This window comes from Indicator indicator, chromosome 26 (assembly GCF_027791375.1).
Source record: "Indicator indicator isolate 239-I01 chromosome 26, UM_Iind_1.1, whole genome shotgun sequence".
Lineage (NCBI taxonomy): Eukaryota > Metazoa > Chordata > Aves > Piciformes > Indicatoridae > Indicator > Indicator indicator.
In genome coordinates this window covers 6,230,749-6,248,984 of record NC_072035.1, presented here as the reverse complement: position 1 = coordinate 6,248,984, position 18,236 = coordinate 6,230,749, and the positions used below count along the sequence as shown (strand labels likewise).

The window sequence follows — 18,236 nt, the reverse complement described above, 5'->3', positions numbered from 1 at the left end:
GTTGGTTTAAACCCAAAGTGGAGATGGCTGCCAGATCCCCCCTTTCCAAGGGCTCCAGCCCTCCAGCCCAATGTGTCACTTGCTGGGTCAGAGACCAGGGTACAGACCTACTCTCCAGAGTCAGAAATACACCAGGATCCCAATACCCCTGGGCTTACTCCTCAGTCAGCTTTATCTTGACTCAGCCAGTCAGAAAGACTCTCCCACACATACTCAGTCTCAGACTCCCAAGGGAGCCAGCTCTCCTTCCCTTGTAATTTTGCCAGGTTAATGAGGGGATGTGGTGGGGAGTGGATCTATGTTTTCTGCAAATTTTACTCTTCCTTTTGTTTTAATCAAGAACTGAATTTTTGTTCTGCTGCTGAATTTTTCATCAGGAAAATCATATCTGATTAAGTTTTCCTAGAAGGCCTAGGAACCAATCATATTCTTGGAACAAAAGAAAATAAAACAACTCGATGGACAGGAAAGGCAATTGCCTCAGACATAACATCTGACAATGCACAAAGGAACAACAGAGAGTAGCAACAATAAAACTGTATAAAATAAGCTCAGGGAGAAAATATACAGCTCAATGGTCTGAAAGTAATTAACATCAAGAACAGATGAAGGTAGCATTCCCAGCAGTGGTGGTGGCAATAGAATGAGACAACATCTTAGTGACATTGATTGTCTTATGGCTGGCAACACAGCAACAGAAAAAGAAGGAGAAGAAAACTGGCCTGAGAAGTGACTGATGCTGTGGGAGCAGGAGGAGGGAAAGTGGAAGCAGTATACTAGGGAGTAGAACAGGCACAATGAAATGAAGCATCTCAACTTGAGGTCTGCTGGCACAAAGATTGTCCCCAGCTTCCCTAGACCCTGTAGAATTTCAAAATCAAATGACTACCATCAGAGGAAACTGCTTTGGGACTGCACTGCTCTGACAGGCTGAAAACCCATATCCATCTGATCGAAGAGATGCTTGTTGGCAGAGGATCTCTGGGTAGCATAGAATCACAGAAAATATCTGGTTGGAAGAGACCTCAAAGAACATCCAGTCCAACCTTTGACCCAGCACTGAAGGGTCAACACTACACCATGTCCCTAAGCACTAGAGCCACACACTGCTTGAATACCTCTCCAAGGATGGGGACTCCACCATGGCCCTGGGCAGACAACTCCAACGTTTGACAACCCTTCCAGTGAAGAATTACTTCCTAATATCCAGCCTGAACCTCCCCACACAGCTTATAACCATTTCTTCTAGTCCTGTCACTTGCCACCACAGAGAAGAGGCTGTCCCCTCCTCGCTCCAACCTCCCTTCAGGCAGCTGTAGATCACAAAGAGGTCTCTGCTCAGCCTCCTCTTCTGCAGACTGAACCACCCCAGCTCCCTCAAACACTCCTTGTAGGTCATGTGCTCCAGGCCCCTCACAAACCTTGTTGCCCTTCTCTGGACATGCTCCAGTCCCTTAATGTCCTTCCTGTACTGAAGGGCCTGAAACAGAACACAATACCTTACCAGTTCTGAGCACAGTGGGATGATCACCTCTCCCTGTTCCTGCTGGCCACTGTGTTTCTCATACAAGTCAGGATGCCACTGGCTTTCTTGGCTATCTGGGTGCATTGATGACTTAAACTTAGTCAACTATCAACTAAAACTCCCAGGTCCCTCTCCAAGCTGCAAGCAGGATGCTTGGAGAGGTGAGTTTCCAACATCCTCCTTGGCTAACGGGAAAGAGCTACACAGGGTATAGGTTAAAAGATAATCTTGGTTTTAAGTGGTACTCACTTATGTTTGACTTTTGCCTTCCTTGGTGAGTGAAGCTGAGAATTCACTCATGTACTGCATGTTAACTGAGCAAGAAGAGATGGGTGGATTTTGTGATATTTGAGGATACAAAAGATCTTTTGTTTAGAAAGTTGATATCTATGAACAAGTGGAATTTGATAAAACAAGACAATTTATTAAAATAAAAGATGGCTTTGCATAGGTGATACAAGGATGTGTCAGACCAGTTTTGTTAGGAAGAGTAATACATTTTAAATGCTAAAAGGGCACAGATTTGTTATTAGAAATAGGAAACTAATGTTACATTTCTTTGTGATCAAAAATGCACTTTGAGATTGCCTGAAGCATTTCATATGCAAGTGCTCATTCTGGATAATTGTAACCCGTAAAAAAAAGTTAATGCAACATTGTGAAAAGTCAAAATATTTCAGTTTCAAACCAAAGAACCTACTTTCCTCCCTCCTCTCCCCCCCCCAAATAAATGTCTTTCATTCCTCAATGCACTTTACCTTTATTCTGAAAAGGATTTTAAAAATAGGGAAAAAATTTCACCTGGATGAAATTTCATATTTTACTGGAATATTACAAGAGGAGAAAGCAAGTTCATCGACCCAAAGTTTTACAAGAATGTTCTACCTATTTGGCCACCAAGATTAAGATAAAAAGAAAGCAATAGCCAGGAACCACTTTACATAAAATTGGACATCAGTAAGTATATAGGAAGAGCATACCAACCTCAGCATCCCATTCCTAAACCTGTCAGTATTAACTAGGCTAGTACAACAAACTGGAATGGACGTGATCATCACAACAACCAGGCCTGGATGGCTGATAAAATACTTCTGTTACTTTTTGCCACTGTGCAACTTTGCATAGAGGCTGGGGCACACCAGAGCTGGAAAGTCTGACTGGAGTTTTGCACAAGCCTTGCATTAGATATAGATATCCAAAGCAGATGTGAATCTCAGCCTCTGAATTTTCTCAAGGGGCATGTTTCCCTGTCCCACAACAACAGCATGAAAGTGTTTTACTCTCAAGGATATGGGAGGCAGATGGGATATGGGAGCAGTGACCTGCTCTGAGGTTTGTCCCTGGCCCCAGGCTCAGAGAGGGCATATAGTAAGATATATAATCCCCTGGTCCTGATTAAACAATAAGAAATCCTTGCACAGATCAAACAGCATGGGAGAGCATGTGCACAGCAAAATGCTTTGTGTGTTATCTTCAAACACATTGTTTGATGTTTCTTTATCTGTGTTAGCACACCTTAAACTCACTCTGCTCCCAGTACAATGTCCTCACCCAAGCTCTTCTTCTTTTTGGCTTCACTTTATCAGTCAGCTGGGGATTTAAGTATATCACAGTGACATCTCCCACTATTAGGTGAAAGTGTGATGGATGACAGGAGGAGCACCTGCAAACAAGGCAGCTCACACCTTGTCAGTGCCAATCACACTTACCATCTGTCTTCTATTTATCTAGCACAGACCTGACAGCCTTCTTTCATATTGTTTCATTCCTTACCACAAAGGAGCCTCTAATGTTTTGTCCATTGAGAACCAAGAAGTCCTACAAGAAGAAAACAAAACTCAAACATCGATTCCAGAAATTTAACTTGTAGCATCCCAAATCCCTCCACTCCTAAAAGACACCAAGAGACAAAAAACCCAAACCAAACCCATCTTTCCCAGTTATAACTGAGTTAATTTGATTCCTGGTAATGTTCTTCTGTAATGTACCAGGAACAATAATTCTGAAATACTGGCAATCCAGTGGTGCAACCCTAAACACTGCAACTATGGAACACAAAAGGTATACAATATGCAGGTCAGTCTGCCTCACATTTTTTTCTGTTGTGATGGAAGTTTCAAGGTTGTGTGATGGGGACATCTCTTTCTTTCAGGTGGTTAGAACATGCCCACTGAAAAACAGAATCCCCAAGAAACACAAAGGCCAGATTCACTGTGGCCTTTCCTTAGAATCACCTGTGTGAAGCTGGTTAAAGTTACCTGGTTGGACAGAACAGTGACCCTGACTCTGGGAGGACATCTGTACAGAACAGTACAGAGTATCTAGCACGAGCAGCACAGTTATCCTGGGATTTGCTAACAGAACACCAGCATCTGCTAGCACACAAATTACACACTCACTGATGGTCCAACCAACTGCGTTTATCCCTTGCAAAGGCTGAGAGTCAGTCCTTGTTCTGCTTGTATTGACAGCATTGGAGTATAACTGAACTTCTTCAGTACTAGTGCAACGCAATAAACCATAATAGTAAGCCAGCTGTAAAGACCACTCATGTGAGCAACACTTTGCTTGATCTATTTCTCAGTTTTTTGACACCTGTTCAATCAATGTGACTTTGATTCTCGAGGCAGAGGATCTTAACTGGAATAATTTCAACAGAAAGAACTATTTTCTTCTTAATGTAATCTGCCAGTGCAACATGGGGTAACAGAGTGCCCTAGCAGTCAATAGTTCTTAAGTACTTGACTCCATAGTGCTGCTGACAATTTGGGAGCCATTAGCAAGTCACTTAGAAATGCAGGAAAGCTATTTCCTCATCTAGAAGACAGGGAAAGTTGTATTTGCTTGACTACCTCATAAACAGGCCATGAAAGTTAATTCATACTTGTACAGTACGCTGAACACAGCAGGGGAAAAAATTCAGTCTGAAAGTGAAGCCTTTTAGCAGCCAGTAGTATTGGTGCAATTTCACCTTAGCACTGTTTCAGAAAGGCCATCGCTGTACAAGCTTACATTAGGAAATACCATTTATTAAGATGAAGCAATAAAGACACAAGACTGCCATCTTCTTCAGTGCCAGTATGTAGCTCCCACTTACTTCAATGTGTCAGTTACCTAGTTTATGCCACTGAATACAATCTGACTGAAGTGTCAGCCCAGGAGACCATCACCAGTGATTCACCTTGTTAAAGGCCACCTTTACAAAAAGGGCAAACCAAGCTACAAGGCCTGGAAACCTTAAGGATACTGTAAGCCTGCTGTTTAAAATCTCAAGGTGCTGTTAAACAGTGTCAGGTATTGTTGCCTTTCCTACATATTCACTTTGCCTCTAGCCATGTAAAAAACCAGGCTCAGACTGCTGTATTTTACAGCCTCTTTTCTCTCTGAAGGATTAAATAGCTTCTAAGTTTTAAGGTTTCCTTAGGAGCAGAAGCTCTTTTGGTCATTCCTTATATTTTGCCGAAGACATTTTACTAAACTTTGACTGGGAGGAAAGGTGAGAGAAGAATGATCACATCTCCTGAAGTTACATTAAATGCACTTTTTTTTTTAATGCCTTCTAAAAATCAGAGTCATTTTCAATCACTACCGTAGGACATACAAATGCTAGCAGTTGCTATAATCAGATGTAGACTTCCTAATGTCATATTGCCAAAAGGAACTTCCTTTTGCCTGCTGTATCATGCCTTGGTGAAGAGATTATAGTAAAGGCTTCAAAAAGTGACAAGCAGGGGGAAACAACACAGTCTGGGAAGGCAATTCTTGCTAAGAGGCTGTGCATTTCTAGGTCAGTGGCCTTCTTCATTACTGCTGGACGAGATTGTGACCTGGTGACCACCAGTCAGGTAATCAGCTCCATGATCTGGGTGTGTTGGTTTTTTAGAACTGAGAAATAATAATCAATGGAAAATTTTACATTCTGTTTTTTTTTTTTTTTGCAAGGACAAAGAACTCCAGAAAAAACATTTAATTCATTTTTACATTAAGACTGAGCAGTGGAATGATTAAAATTTAGAGGATGTAATTCAGAAGAATCAATGGGATTTATTTTTCTTTTTGATTCCTTTTCTCTCCTTAGTCTTAAATTGGCCAAAGAGGGCTACAAAATCAGTTAAAATAGAAAGGGGGGAAGGGGAACAAAAAAAAGGCAGTTATATGGAAGAGAAGGTAAGATGTTCAGAACTGTTTAAAGCAGAATGTGGAAGGAGATGTTTAAGTGACAGAGCAAACCAAAGCTACAGAAGTGAAAAATGTATGTTAGGATTCTTTTCAATTTAGCAGAAGAGATACAAATTCAGGGTTGAGATACCATGAAATAGTCACATCATCTAAGGCCTAGAGAAAAGCCCATCTTATTACAGAGTTTTATGTGGCTGGTAACCTTCCTGATCACTGCTTATTGCCTGATTGTTTCTACTACTAAAATATGATTTAGTTCAGCACTAAGAATAAAATTTGATTTAGCTGAGCACTGGAAGAGCACACAAAGCAATCTGGTAAAATGTCAGCCTTGTTCAAATTTTCTTGTTGCATAAAGTGAGTGCTAATGATCTTGACTCTGTTAACCTCGTGTATTTATGCAGCCTCTTTCATGTTTGCTGAGTTATTATTGACTGTTAGATAAAATGATAAATAAAAGAATTTGTGCAGTCTAAACTCTAGCCTTTTAAGGAAGAAAATTTCCCAATTATCAATGAGCATTGCTCTATTCACTACCACAATAGTCATCAGAAAGAAGACATTAAGAATACCAGAGAGAGAGCACAAGCCCTCTTGGACAGTTTATAAAAACAGTACCTAAATATCACTGACCCTCAGATTGGCTTTACAAATGCAGAAATATCACAGCTACAGTTTGTGCAAGGCCTCATCTTTCTTACAGTATCAGTACTTTACAAATTTCTAGCACAGCCTTCAGTCATTTCCTAAGAATAATGTTTTATACTCTTTGCTTTTCTTCTGGAAGTCTGATGATAGAGCTTGACAGTGAAACCCAAAACTATCTAATAGGTTAGGATAGTGTAGATCAACTTAACAGTGTAAAGTCAGGATGCCAGTGAAACTAAACTTCCTGCTACTGAAACTAAACTGAATTCCCTCCAAATGAAAAGATTTCCCAATAGCTACTAACTCAGCAGCAACAGCTAAAGAAACCTTTTAAAATCACAATGCTATGAACATGAAACAATGAGGAACAAAGGAAGGATTCTTAACTTCTCAAATACATACATTTCTTTCTCAAATACAAATAAAAATCAAACCAAAAAGCAAATCAACCATCATTGCAGAAGTGAGCTAGCAGATGACCTGTGAGGTTTGATGGATTGTAACTGTCCTTTGTATTTATTATCTCCTAAACAAAGCTCTTAGATTTGCTCATTGACCTTAGAGAAACTCTATGTTGTACCAAGAGAGATAATTCTAATTTCTTCATACTACACGAGGAAAGCAAAGACCAGGACTTCATTTTTCAAAACCTGTAGCTGCATGTATTTTTATGTCAAATTTCCTTTAGATACAATTGCAATGCCGAAAAATTTCCTTTCTTTCAATACACCATGCACCAGCAGGCCCACCGCTGGCCTTATCACCTTGCAGGTCACAGTTTGTGACTCCTCTGAAAGTTGACTTCAGAGGTCAGCATCCCCATAGAACATCCAGGGATTTCACACTGGATGCAAAGGGAACCAGAATTTGGATTTGATGAATTCCAGTGGCATTCATCAAACTTTAAAGGATTTAATTTTGAAGACTGCACACACAGATCTACCACAGAAAAAGTCAGTAGGAAATATCAGAGTGTGAATGAGAGTGATGTCTGTTTCTCTAAAGACCACATTTTAGTAGCTGCCAGTTGGATTATAGTACATACAGCACTGCCTCAGAAGATACTAGGTCATATTTATATCCTGTGTGACTGGGCAAATGGATATGCAGTGCTCATATGAATTCAGATAACTAAATTCTATTTAGGGGTGATTTTGGAGCATCAAGTTCTTTCTAGATTGGTCTCAGACTTCCATGCCACAATAGAAAGTCTATGGCAGAGCTAGAAATAGCCAAAGCTCATCTCCCAGCTTCCAATCACTTCTGTCAGTCAGCAGATTTTCTTTCTTCTCTAGATTTTTTTCCTACTGCAGGAGCATCTCTGGAATGCATTAGGTCACACATATAAAGGAAAAAGCAGAGCTAATCATACAGCACAATTAACTGATTTTCTCTATTTAGATCTTTGTACAAAGCCATTCCAATTTCTGCAATAAAACACTGGTGAAAAGGTCCACTTCAAAACACATAATTCCCATACTCCTTTGTACTCCTACACATCCTCTACTTCACAATACACACTCTGACTTCTTACCATCATCTCCCTCACTCGTAGTGCCTTCAACGACCATCATACAAACTCAGCTGATCTCATCAGGGAAGAAACCACATTCCCAGGAAAAAGAAAAGCCCAAGCCAACCTCATGATATCCAACAAGGCCAAGTGCAAGATCCTACACCTGGGCCAGGGCAATGCAAATATAGGCTGAGTGAGGAGTGGCTTAAGAGAGTCTTGAGGAGAAGGACATGAAGGAGGTCTACAAGAAAGCTGAGGAGGGACTTTTTACAAGGGCTTGCAGTGATACAACAAGAGGGAAGACCTTTGAGCTTGATAAAGGTAGATTTGGACTGAATATTGGGAATAGGTTCTTTGCAGTGTCACTGGTGAGACACTGGAGCAGATTGCCCAGGGAAGCTGTGAATGCCCTCCCTGTGGAGGTGTTCAAGGCCAGGCTGGATGCTGCCCAGAACAACAGGGTCTAGTAGAAGATGTCCCTGCCCATGGCAGCAGGGTTAGAACTAGATAACATTTGAGGTCCCTTCCAACCTAAACCTTTGTATGAATCGTATGAATTACAGTAAATCAGTGTGCATGCTGCAGGCTATTCTGGAGGGAGGGGTGAAGCTATGGGATGCTTGATGAAAAGTTTAATTACTCCCATACTTCTCCTGCAGATACTTCTGGTAAAGAAGAATCAGATTTGGGAAACTAGAAGATCTAGAATCATCAGCTGCTGTTAAAACTTCATTTACTTTTAAGAGTAATAACTGTATATAATTTATCACATAGTATTCAGCAAGTATAATTGCAAATTGAATAGCTGTGAACAAACAAACCAACCAACCCTACAACTTCTTTCACTCATAAAGATATCCGTGCCTGACATAAAGTACCTTAAGGCAATTCCAGCTCTATCATTTCTTTGTTGATGCATCTCTGGAAACAGGAAAACAAATTTAAAAGGTTGCAAGCAGAATGTTTCAATACTGATGACTTCAAAACAAAAAGGAAGGATGTATTTATCAGGCTCAGAAAAAAATATGCTAATAAAAAGATACCTACACTGTAAATTCAGAAAATTCATGTTCCTAGCTCTGGGAAACTACAGCAACCCTACATATATTAATTGTAATGTATGTAATAGCACAGCATTGATAACCAGCAGTCATTTGAGCTGGAAACAAACAGGAATTGTAATTGCATAACACTAGAATCTTTGATGCCTTAATCACTGCAAGCATTTTGAAGGACAGATATGTGGTTTTCCTTCTCAGCAAAAAAACTTCAGAAAAATATTGCCTTTCAGTTTCACAGACCAGCATACATATCTCAACATTTGGAGATAGTAAACCAAAATAGACTAGAATATTTTCCACAAACTTCAGGGATCTTTCAACACATTTTGGTAGGAAGAATACAGAGTCTTCAGCCTTTTCTGGTCATCAATATATGAAAGAGGGCAAAACAGTCTCTGAGACTGCATAGGCTGTACGTTCAGGGCTGGTCAGTGGGCATGATTGTGGAGTCTACAGCAGCTGTCTGTGGGTTAGGTTACATAGCACCATTTGTGCACCTCTACACATCCCTCCCAGGTGGCCAGTTACAAAGAATACAATGAATAATTAATTTGCATTCAAAAGAAGAGAAGATAATAGGATAAATGCACAGGACGTTCAATCACTTCTTTTATAAAGGCATTTAATTCTGCTTCACTGAGAAGATATAATTGCTTGTTGCTTGCACACAGGATGTCATCTCCAAATAATAGATAATATTAACAATGATGAAATAGCTTCAGAGGGGTTAGGTGACTTGGCCAAGACCAAAGAGGAATCAAGTGTGTGAATTAAGCTGAGAAATCAGACGATTTCTTAAAGCTCAGTGCTCCAGTGCAAGCTTGCAACCTGGTGATTACAGCAATATTCCAAATTTGTCCATCATTTATATTTTATCTCTTTCCTTTCCTCTAACCCATACAGAGCCAAGACAAATATTTTTAATTTCTCTAGTTCATTAAAACAAACAAACAACCAATCTAGACCTTGGCCCTTATGGTCCAACCCCTTCACAAAATTAAAAGCAGTCCATCAGTTTCACATTCACTACTCTAAGTCTTCCCCAGAAAAAGCAGCAATGTACCTTTCCCTGGATATTTTAGTATTTAGTGGTTTCTAGATGGTTCTCCTTGGAGACCATTTCTTATTATAAAGTGGACAGGAATTACTTTAAACATAATTATTTTGAAATAAAAACACTCAGTAGTGGTGAATAATTTTCGACTTGTGGTTGTTATGCATGGATATTTCTTCTCTTTTTTTTTTTTGACCTGCATATCCTATATTTTCCATCTGTTCAAACCACAGTTTCCAGTCCACTGGAGCAAAAGCAATGGTAAAAGCATTTTGCCAGCAGCCCTTGGCCTCACTTTATGAGTACAGTTCCAAGTCTTGCTGCCACTCAAGGTAGAACTTCTAAAAATAAGTGACTAGTTCAAAATAAAAACTAATACTATTTTTTCATAAAAGAGTCAGGGCAGGGGGGGGCTTTCTTTTGTCAGGGGCGAGATCAGAGTGAGAAGAGAGCAGATACATACAGCACAGAGTGCCTTTATTAGTATTTACAATATAGGAGTAGAAACCATAAAGATGAAAAACATTACAATGTACCACAGCCATAAGCACACCGCTTTTTGTCCCAAGGAGCAATACTGCCATGGCAATTAGAGTACACAGCATGGAATAGTCAATATTCCCAGCACTATCAGGTTGGACAAGAGGAAAGAAGGAGGAAGCAGATTAACCAACTCATTTTCAGAAATGGTTTTGGTGTGTCAATAATACTTAGGAATCTCAAACATCCTATAAAACAGAACCAGGGTTACAACAAGTTGGGGAGAGCTGTTTAAGGATATAAATCCTACTTAGATGCCTAATTCTCGCTCACTTCCTATAAATACTTTTGGGGATTTGAGCTTAGCTAATCTTAACATGAGTTCAATGAGAGATTAGGAGCCCTGCAAACTCCAGCTCAGGAGACTTTAAATGTTATCTCCTATTAGCACATAGATAGAGTTGAAATCACAGAGCTGAGCCCTTGCAAGTGCTCAAAGGACAACTTCAAGAAAAGTCCTTTCTTGCTCAAAAGATACCAGACAATTCATACAATTTTAGACTGAAGAATAGGAGAAACACTGAGGGCAACTGCAACCCAGTTTTGGAAGAGCAGCAATTGAAGGACCATTAGGTAATCTATACATGAGGAAGTGACTTTCCATACCAAGAGTAGAGAAACAAAAGGCACCAAAGGAACACAAAACAGCCTTACCTCAGTGTGAACTGATCTTCTGTCGAATTTTTAGCAACAGATACAAGGAAAGTCAAAATGTCACCTTGCTTGACAGTCTTTGGTGCATACCGGATGGCAATGTTATTATCCAATCTCATTTCATGTAAAGAAGGGGCAGCATGTGTCTGGTAAAGGAACACACTTCCAATCCTCTGCAAGGGAGGTCCTGACTCATCAATGTCATTGCGCCCTGGCCGGATGCCATTACTTTTCCTTACATCCTCCTTGGTGCATTCCCCTTTCTCATCTCCTGGTTGTATGGCATAGTAAAGCTCCACAGGGCTCCCTTCAGGTTGATCCATTTGTTTCTTACGGCCAGCAACAACCGTGGGGGGGTTAAACCAGCTTGGCAGGAGCTCCAGCTCCGCCACACACAGCCCCAGATCCCCTTTCAGCCTGCAGCTGCCTCTGACTTCCCGCGTCTCTCGGAAGGCAAACACCCGCAGGCAGGGCAGCCGTTCCGTGGTGCTGTAGTCATCCCAGTCCCGGCCCACGATGTAGAACAGGACCTGGACTTTGGGCTTGCTTGGGTAAATTTTGTCACTCATTATGAAGGCCTTAAGTTTCCAATTAAAGGAGAACTTGTTAGTAGATCCGAATGGATTTGAAGACAACATTAGGTCCTGGGGCACTATTTGTTCAATGGAAAAAGGTCCATAGCTGGCATTTAACACAGGTGGCCTCTTGGATTTGTAGATCAGAAAGGATTCCACTCGGGACTGCAAGCTAGAATTCCTCATAATATCCTGGTTGGCTTCCTTAAGAAAGAAGGAAACATCCGCATTGTGGATGCGATAGGTCACAGGCAAGTAAGTTGGCAGTAAGGAAAATCTCTGTATACTCTCCAGGATCCCTCGACTCTCAGTCACTGTTGAAAGGAAAGGAGAGTTGGAAAGATCAGATCTTCAATTCATACTGTGATACAACCTCACTGACTTTACTGAGGTGATTGACAGTGCTGCAGCTGGCATCAGTGGCAATAGCAAGCATCATCAATCCATGCAGAAGATGGTAGATGATGGTTTATCTAGTTAGCTTGGAGAACAATAGGTTATCATATGTTCTACATGGCAGCTACGTTAGAAGTAGCAGCTTGTGTGGGCTTCCCCATGCCAAAGGTCACATCTTCAATTGCAGTATACAGCTATTATTGGACAGCAAAATGACCCAGTCAGCATCTGCAATATAAGATCACTGCAGAGGCACAGTTAAAAAGGATTTTGATCACTACAGCAAGCCGCACCTCTACAGGGAGCCAATGCAATGATTTTACCTCAAATGCTGCACATGTATCACTTAGAGTTCAACTTTCTTTTCAGCACTCTCAAGCAATACATGGACTTTAAGTGGCTTCCTCCATAAGGCTGAATTTCCCTTTAAGAATAGTTAGCACTATAACCAATGCTCTGGCACTAGACAATTTCAAAGAGAGCTTTATTTGCATCCAATTTATAGTCCCTTCTATTTCACTTCATCTAGGAAAAGAGAGTTTTTCTGTAAATAACCATAAGGATTTATCCACTCTGTTGCCTTACCCTACATTGTTCCTTAGTAGAACTGCATTATCTGTAGGCTGTACATCACTGCACACTGAAAGAACATTTTCAATGACACCGAGCCTCTCTTACTGCAAGATATCTATTTTAACTGTGCCATTGAGAAATTACCTGAGGCAGGCTATCATATTAAAGAATGAGCTCTCCATCCTTTCTAGGAACTGTCAGTCCTAAAGAGAAAAGACATACTAACATATAAAAAAAATACAGATGCAAGTAAAATATGCCCTTTCCTGTTTGAACATTGCATCTTTGTGCTCGTGTCTTTATACCCAAAGTGTGAAATAAGGTGTGGCTTTTTTCCATAGCAAATTCAAACATTTACCCTAATTCAGAGAAGAGTCAAAGGGTCATCACAGATGGCATTCAAAGGCAACCCAATATCCCAAGATTTAGTTCACAAATGCTTCATTAATATTTTTTGTTTGGTTGGTTTGGGGGGATGGGAGCATTTGGCCTAAATATTTATTTGTTTATCAAGCACTATGGTAGCCTAAACTGATGGCCATTACTCCTAACCATCAATCTGCTATTTAAATACTGCAAGGCATTGCAAATCCTAGAACAGAAGAGGCTTACCTTCAAATCCTATGGAAAAGTATTGGTATTTCCTAAAAACATCTGACTTCAAATTGCAAGCATTGCCCAAAACCAACATGCAAAATTTCTCACAGCAACAATCTTCCTGTCTACCTATGGGCTGTATAACCCAAAAGGGGAAAACACCTTTGTAGGAGAGGAAGCCACACTGATGCTACGCATAATCAGAATGTTACTCAAGGCAGCTCCTTGAGTACAACAAACTAGTTAATGCAGATCTCACTCTGCCTTAGACTCATCCAGTCTCAGGCAAGTTGTTTTTCCTGTGATGCTGGTCTACCTTCAACATATAAGAGTATTACTATATTTCCCCTCATCCTTGGTCTGTGTAGAATGCAAATGCCACAGACTTATCTTACTATGTATATATGAGCATCACCTACAATAAGAAGGCTGTGATCTCAGTTAAGGTCTCCAGGCACTAACATAATGCAAAACAATAAACTGGAGAACTGGAGCAAAGAACACTCTACATGGAAAAGCAAACCTAATTGGCACCAACAAAACAAAAGCACCCCCAAAGAAACCAAAACCAAAACCCCCACAGACAAAACCAAAACAAACAAACCACCAACCCCTCCAAAACCTAAAAATACCAAAACATAACCAAACCCTAGATAATGGTGGGCATCACTCAGCTGTTAGAAGGAACAAGTCTCAGAACTGAAGAAAGGATTGCAGAGAAGTTTGAGTTTTGGAAACCTGTCTCTACATCCTGAAAACCTGAAGCTCCTCTCTCAAAAACCAATTAAAATAAAACCCTGCTTTCAAAACTTTAATTGATGTCAACTCTTAAACATTATCTAGAATTAGAAATAGATTCCATCTGAAGAATCAGGAAAATGACCTTGACATATCATCATATGAGAATGTAAACTGCAACAGCAATAGAAGCTTTAGTCCAGTGATGGATACAGGTGGAAAATTTAGCTTAGCTCTTGTTTGAGCTTAGAGGATGTCACAACCAAAGCTTTTCTGCTTGTTTTCAGTGAAGACTAAACTGTAGAAATTCTTCACATGCAAACCCACCCTTTATTTTAGCCTTGATCTTTTCAGCATTCAGTTCCCATTCTCTCTCCAGATATTCACAGAAAGAAGATGAAGTTTAAGACCTTTGTTCTAGATAATCCCCCAACAAAGATTTCTAACAACTTTAAATGGCTTTGCTAGTACTTAGAGTTGCAGAGTTGCATCTCTCCTCTCCAGCCCTAAGGCAAAATCTGTTCTGCTGTTGTACTCCTCAGATCACCCAGTCCATAACATTGTTCCTCCATCTAATGTCCCATTTATAAATTCCACACTCATTTTGTACTCCTCCCAACAACTTGGCAAAGCACCATTAAACAGTGAAGCATCAAGGAGGCAAGAAGCTCAGGGTATTCCTTTTTTTATTTCCCTTATTTTGATTGCAGCTCCCTCTTTTGCATTCCACAGGGAGCAGCACATTATTTTTATATTAAAACTAACAGAGCCTCATAATTTTTTCATCATTTATTTTAGTGCTTAATTATCTAGGGGATTAAAAAATCTTCCCTCTGTATTTCCCATTTCTGCAGGACAATGTTCCTCAGGGTCTGTAAATATTTGGAACAGGAGGGCAACACGAATTAAAAACAAACAAACAAACAAAAAAAAACAACCAAAACCAAACCCAAGCCACCACCTACACAGAAGGTGAACTGTCTATTTTAAAAATCTTGGCAACAATCTCCCCAGATGGAGGAAAGTTCATTGGCTTTTCAATTTTTGGGCAGTGGCAAATTGGTCTGCTTCCTCTTGCACTTCCCCCTATCAGCAAGCTGTGGGCATGCACTGAATGTGAATTGACTTATGCTGGAAGTTGGCAGAAGCTTTCCAAACAGCCAAAGGCCAAAAAATTCAAACAATTTTACACTTTTATCTAGAGACAGGTATAATCAGCACAAATAGGGGGAAGAAAAAAACAAAAACACAAAAAAACCCACACACAAACCCCCAAAATCTTCAAAACTACATTGAGTTGTGCAGTACCATCTGGATTTTGACCATGAAAGTTTATTAAGGATTTTGAAAGACAGGAAATTTAAACCAAAGCAAACTATCAGCATCATCAACAGAAGTCATAATGATTTTTGTAAAAATTTGCTTCTTTTTACAAAGGTAGAACTGCATAAGATTGCAATTTTGTACGTTATCAGGTAAGACCAAGCATAAAAGAGGTGTTTTAAAGATTTAAGTCACATCATCTACCCTAAATATTATATCTGCTCTATATCACCATAATCAAAATTCCACAAGAATACCCCACCTGAATACATAAGTCAAGAATCACACAGTGAATCTCTCAATTTAAATACACCAAACAAAATAAAAGATGGGTAATTGAATTTCTGTTACAGAAACAACATCAGGATGAAAATACACAGTCAAAAATCAAGAACTGCAATTTATCTTCACTGTACCACTATATCTGAAGGCTTCTTACACAGAGAATGTGGCTGCAGAACACCCAAGTCCAAGGGTGCAGTCCAGTAACTAGACTTCCTAGTTCTTTGTGGATGTACAGCACAGTGTCATACACTATGTCAATGCAAAAAGCAGTGGTACCAGACTGAAACAAACTTTGAGGTGTTTAATCTCTTCATATGAAGATAGATTCCTGCGATGCAAAGGGATCCATTCAGCTTTGAATTTGCTGCCCTAACTGATCCTGCTTTGGCAGGGAGGTTGGCCTCAGTCTCCAGATGTCCCTTCCAACCCCTACCATTCTAGTTGTGACATGCTGCAAGGTCAGTTTATCTGAAGCTGACACACTGAACAGGAAAAACCAGATTGTTCCAGAGGACCACAGCAATCCCTGCCTCACAGCATCCTGAAGCTCAACAGACTAACCCTCAACCAGAATAAATTGCTTCCCTGCAAGGTTTGGTGAAGACAACCTACTACAACTGCAGAGTGGTCTTGCAGTATTCTGGATTCAGGAGATGAACCCCAACAGTCTGAAGTAGACCAATAAAATCTAATTTTGATGCTGTGCTTATACCAGGAGCTATTATTTCTCAATCCCTTTCAACTACTTCTGTATCTGACCTCTCATGCTGTGAATGGTTTATTGGGGATTTCAGTTGGTGGCCACCTGGGCAGAGATGCCTCAGTAGGGTGGTTTGCTTTCCTCTCTCTTTAGCAAATCTTCTGCTGCCTGCCAGAGTTTAAAAAATCCTTGTCATTGATGGAAGAAGCAAATTCTTTGCAGGTCAGTGAATTTGAAAGAATCTGAGAAGGCAGCAGCAGAGTCTCCTCCCACACAGCCAAAGCTTGTGCATGATATATCCCTGAACATGACACTGTAAACATGCTGCATTTACCTTCCAAAAGGTTCTGCTGCTTTCTTTGTTAGGCTATTAATTTTGTACTGCAGTCTGGTTGAAAAAAAAAAATAAAATTAACTCTATTTTTTTAATATCATGTAACAACAGCTCCCAGACAATGACAAAAAACATTATTTGTAGCTCAGTTTTATTGCAAACTTATGGACCATGGCTTCAGAAAATTGAAGAAATCTGCCAGACCACTAACTTCATTCTATATTGCCAGATCCTTGGGACTTCACTGCCTTAGCAGTTCTTTGTTTTTAAAACTATTCAATCCACAATTATTCAGCCTTCATGAAAAGTAAACCACTCTTCCTATCAATTAGAAAATATTACTTAAATAATAACAGGTTTGTTTTTTTTTTTTCTTGCAGATTGAAGGGAATAACTTCTTCAGAAAATTGCCTTACCACTTGCAAGCTCAGATTGGTAATTGAATAGATGAAGTTTGCTGCTGTGCCTTGGGGGATTAGGGGACTGAGACAAGTGATTCTTTTTCAATCTGACCAGAAATGTTACTTTTTCAGTTAGTTTCAGCTATTCTCCTTGAATCTGATGAACACTTTTGCTGTCCTAGTTTTTTTATGATTGAAAATGTTTTACAGGCAAAATCTTCAGAAAAAGAAAATCTGGTAGTCTGATCTATTCAAGATCTGAAAATAATGTCACAAAGACAAAGGCAACTTGCACTTCCAGAAAATTAACACCTTTCAGTCTTAACCTTGTTAAATGGCTGAATCCACTAATGCACAGAAGTGAGGCAGTTTAAAGCTATGCTATACAGCATACCATCCACAGGTGTAGCTCAGTCAGTTCTTAACAGAGGGATGATCTACTCTGGCACTATACATCACTTAGGATGGACAGAGGTAATTAAGACTGCATTACAGGAGTAGCTGAGTAGGATCTTTTCCATCTTATAGGATTTCATAGAATCACAGAATGGTTTGGGTTGGAAGGGACTCCAAAGATCACCTAGTTCCAACTGCTCTGCCATGGGCAGGGACACCTTCCACTAGACCAGATTGCTCGAGGCCCTGCCTAACCTGGCCTTGAACACTTCCAGCGGGTATCCAGAGCTTCCCTGGGCAAGCTGTTGCAGTGTCTCACCACCCTCACTGTAAAGAATTTCTTCCAAATATGTGTTCTAAATCTACCCTCCTCCACCTTCAATCCGTTCCCCCTCATCCTGTCACTAGAAGCCCTTGTAAAAAGTCCCTCCCCAGCTTTCTTGTAGGTCCTTTTCAGGTACTGGAAAGGCTACTAAAAGGTCTCCCTGGACACTTCTCCAGATTGAGCAGCCCCAACTCCCTCAGCCTGTCCCCACAGGTGAGGTATTCCAGCCCTTTGATCATTTTCTTGTCCCTCTTCTGGACCTGCTCCAACAGTTCAATATCCTTCTTGTATTGGGGGTCCAGAATTTGTTGGTAGCTTGCCATGTGTCTTCCTTAAGTTCAAGCATCCTTCTACACAGCCCTTAGACATGAATAGACAAAATCAAGCTTTCCAAGGATGATTTACTGTGTTCCCCC

The 18,236-nt window shown here is 40.3% G+C and overlaps 1 protein-coding gene across 1 annotated transcript in view; it reads right to left on the bottom strand.

The window, feature by feature from the left end:
- Positions 1 to 18,236, bottom strand: part of LOC128975706 (transmembrane protein 132D-like) — a 259,696-nt gene that overhangs the window by 188,248 nt on the left and 53,212 nt on the right. Inside the window, exon 2 of the mRNA XM_054392723.1 lies at positions 11,178 to 12,066. Coding sequence (XP_054248698.1) covers positions 11,178 to 12,066 — 889 coding nt within the window. The remainder of the gene's footprint in view (positions 1 to 11,177; positions 12,067 to 18,236) is intronic.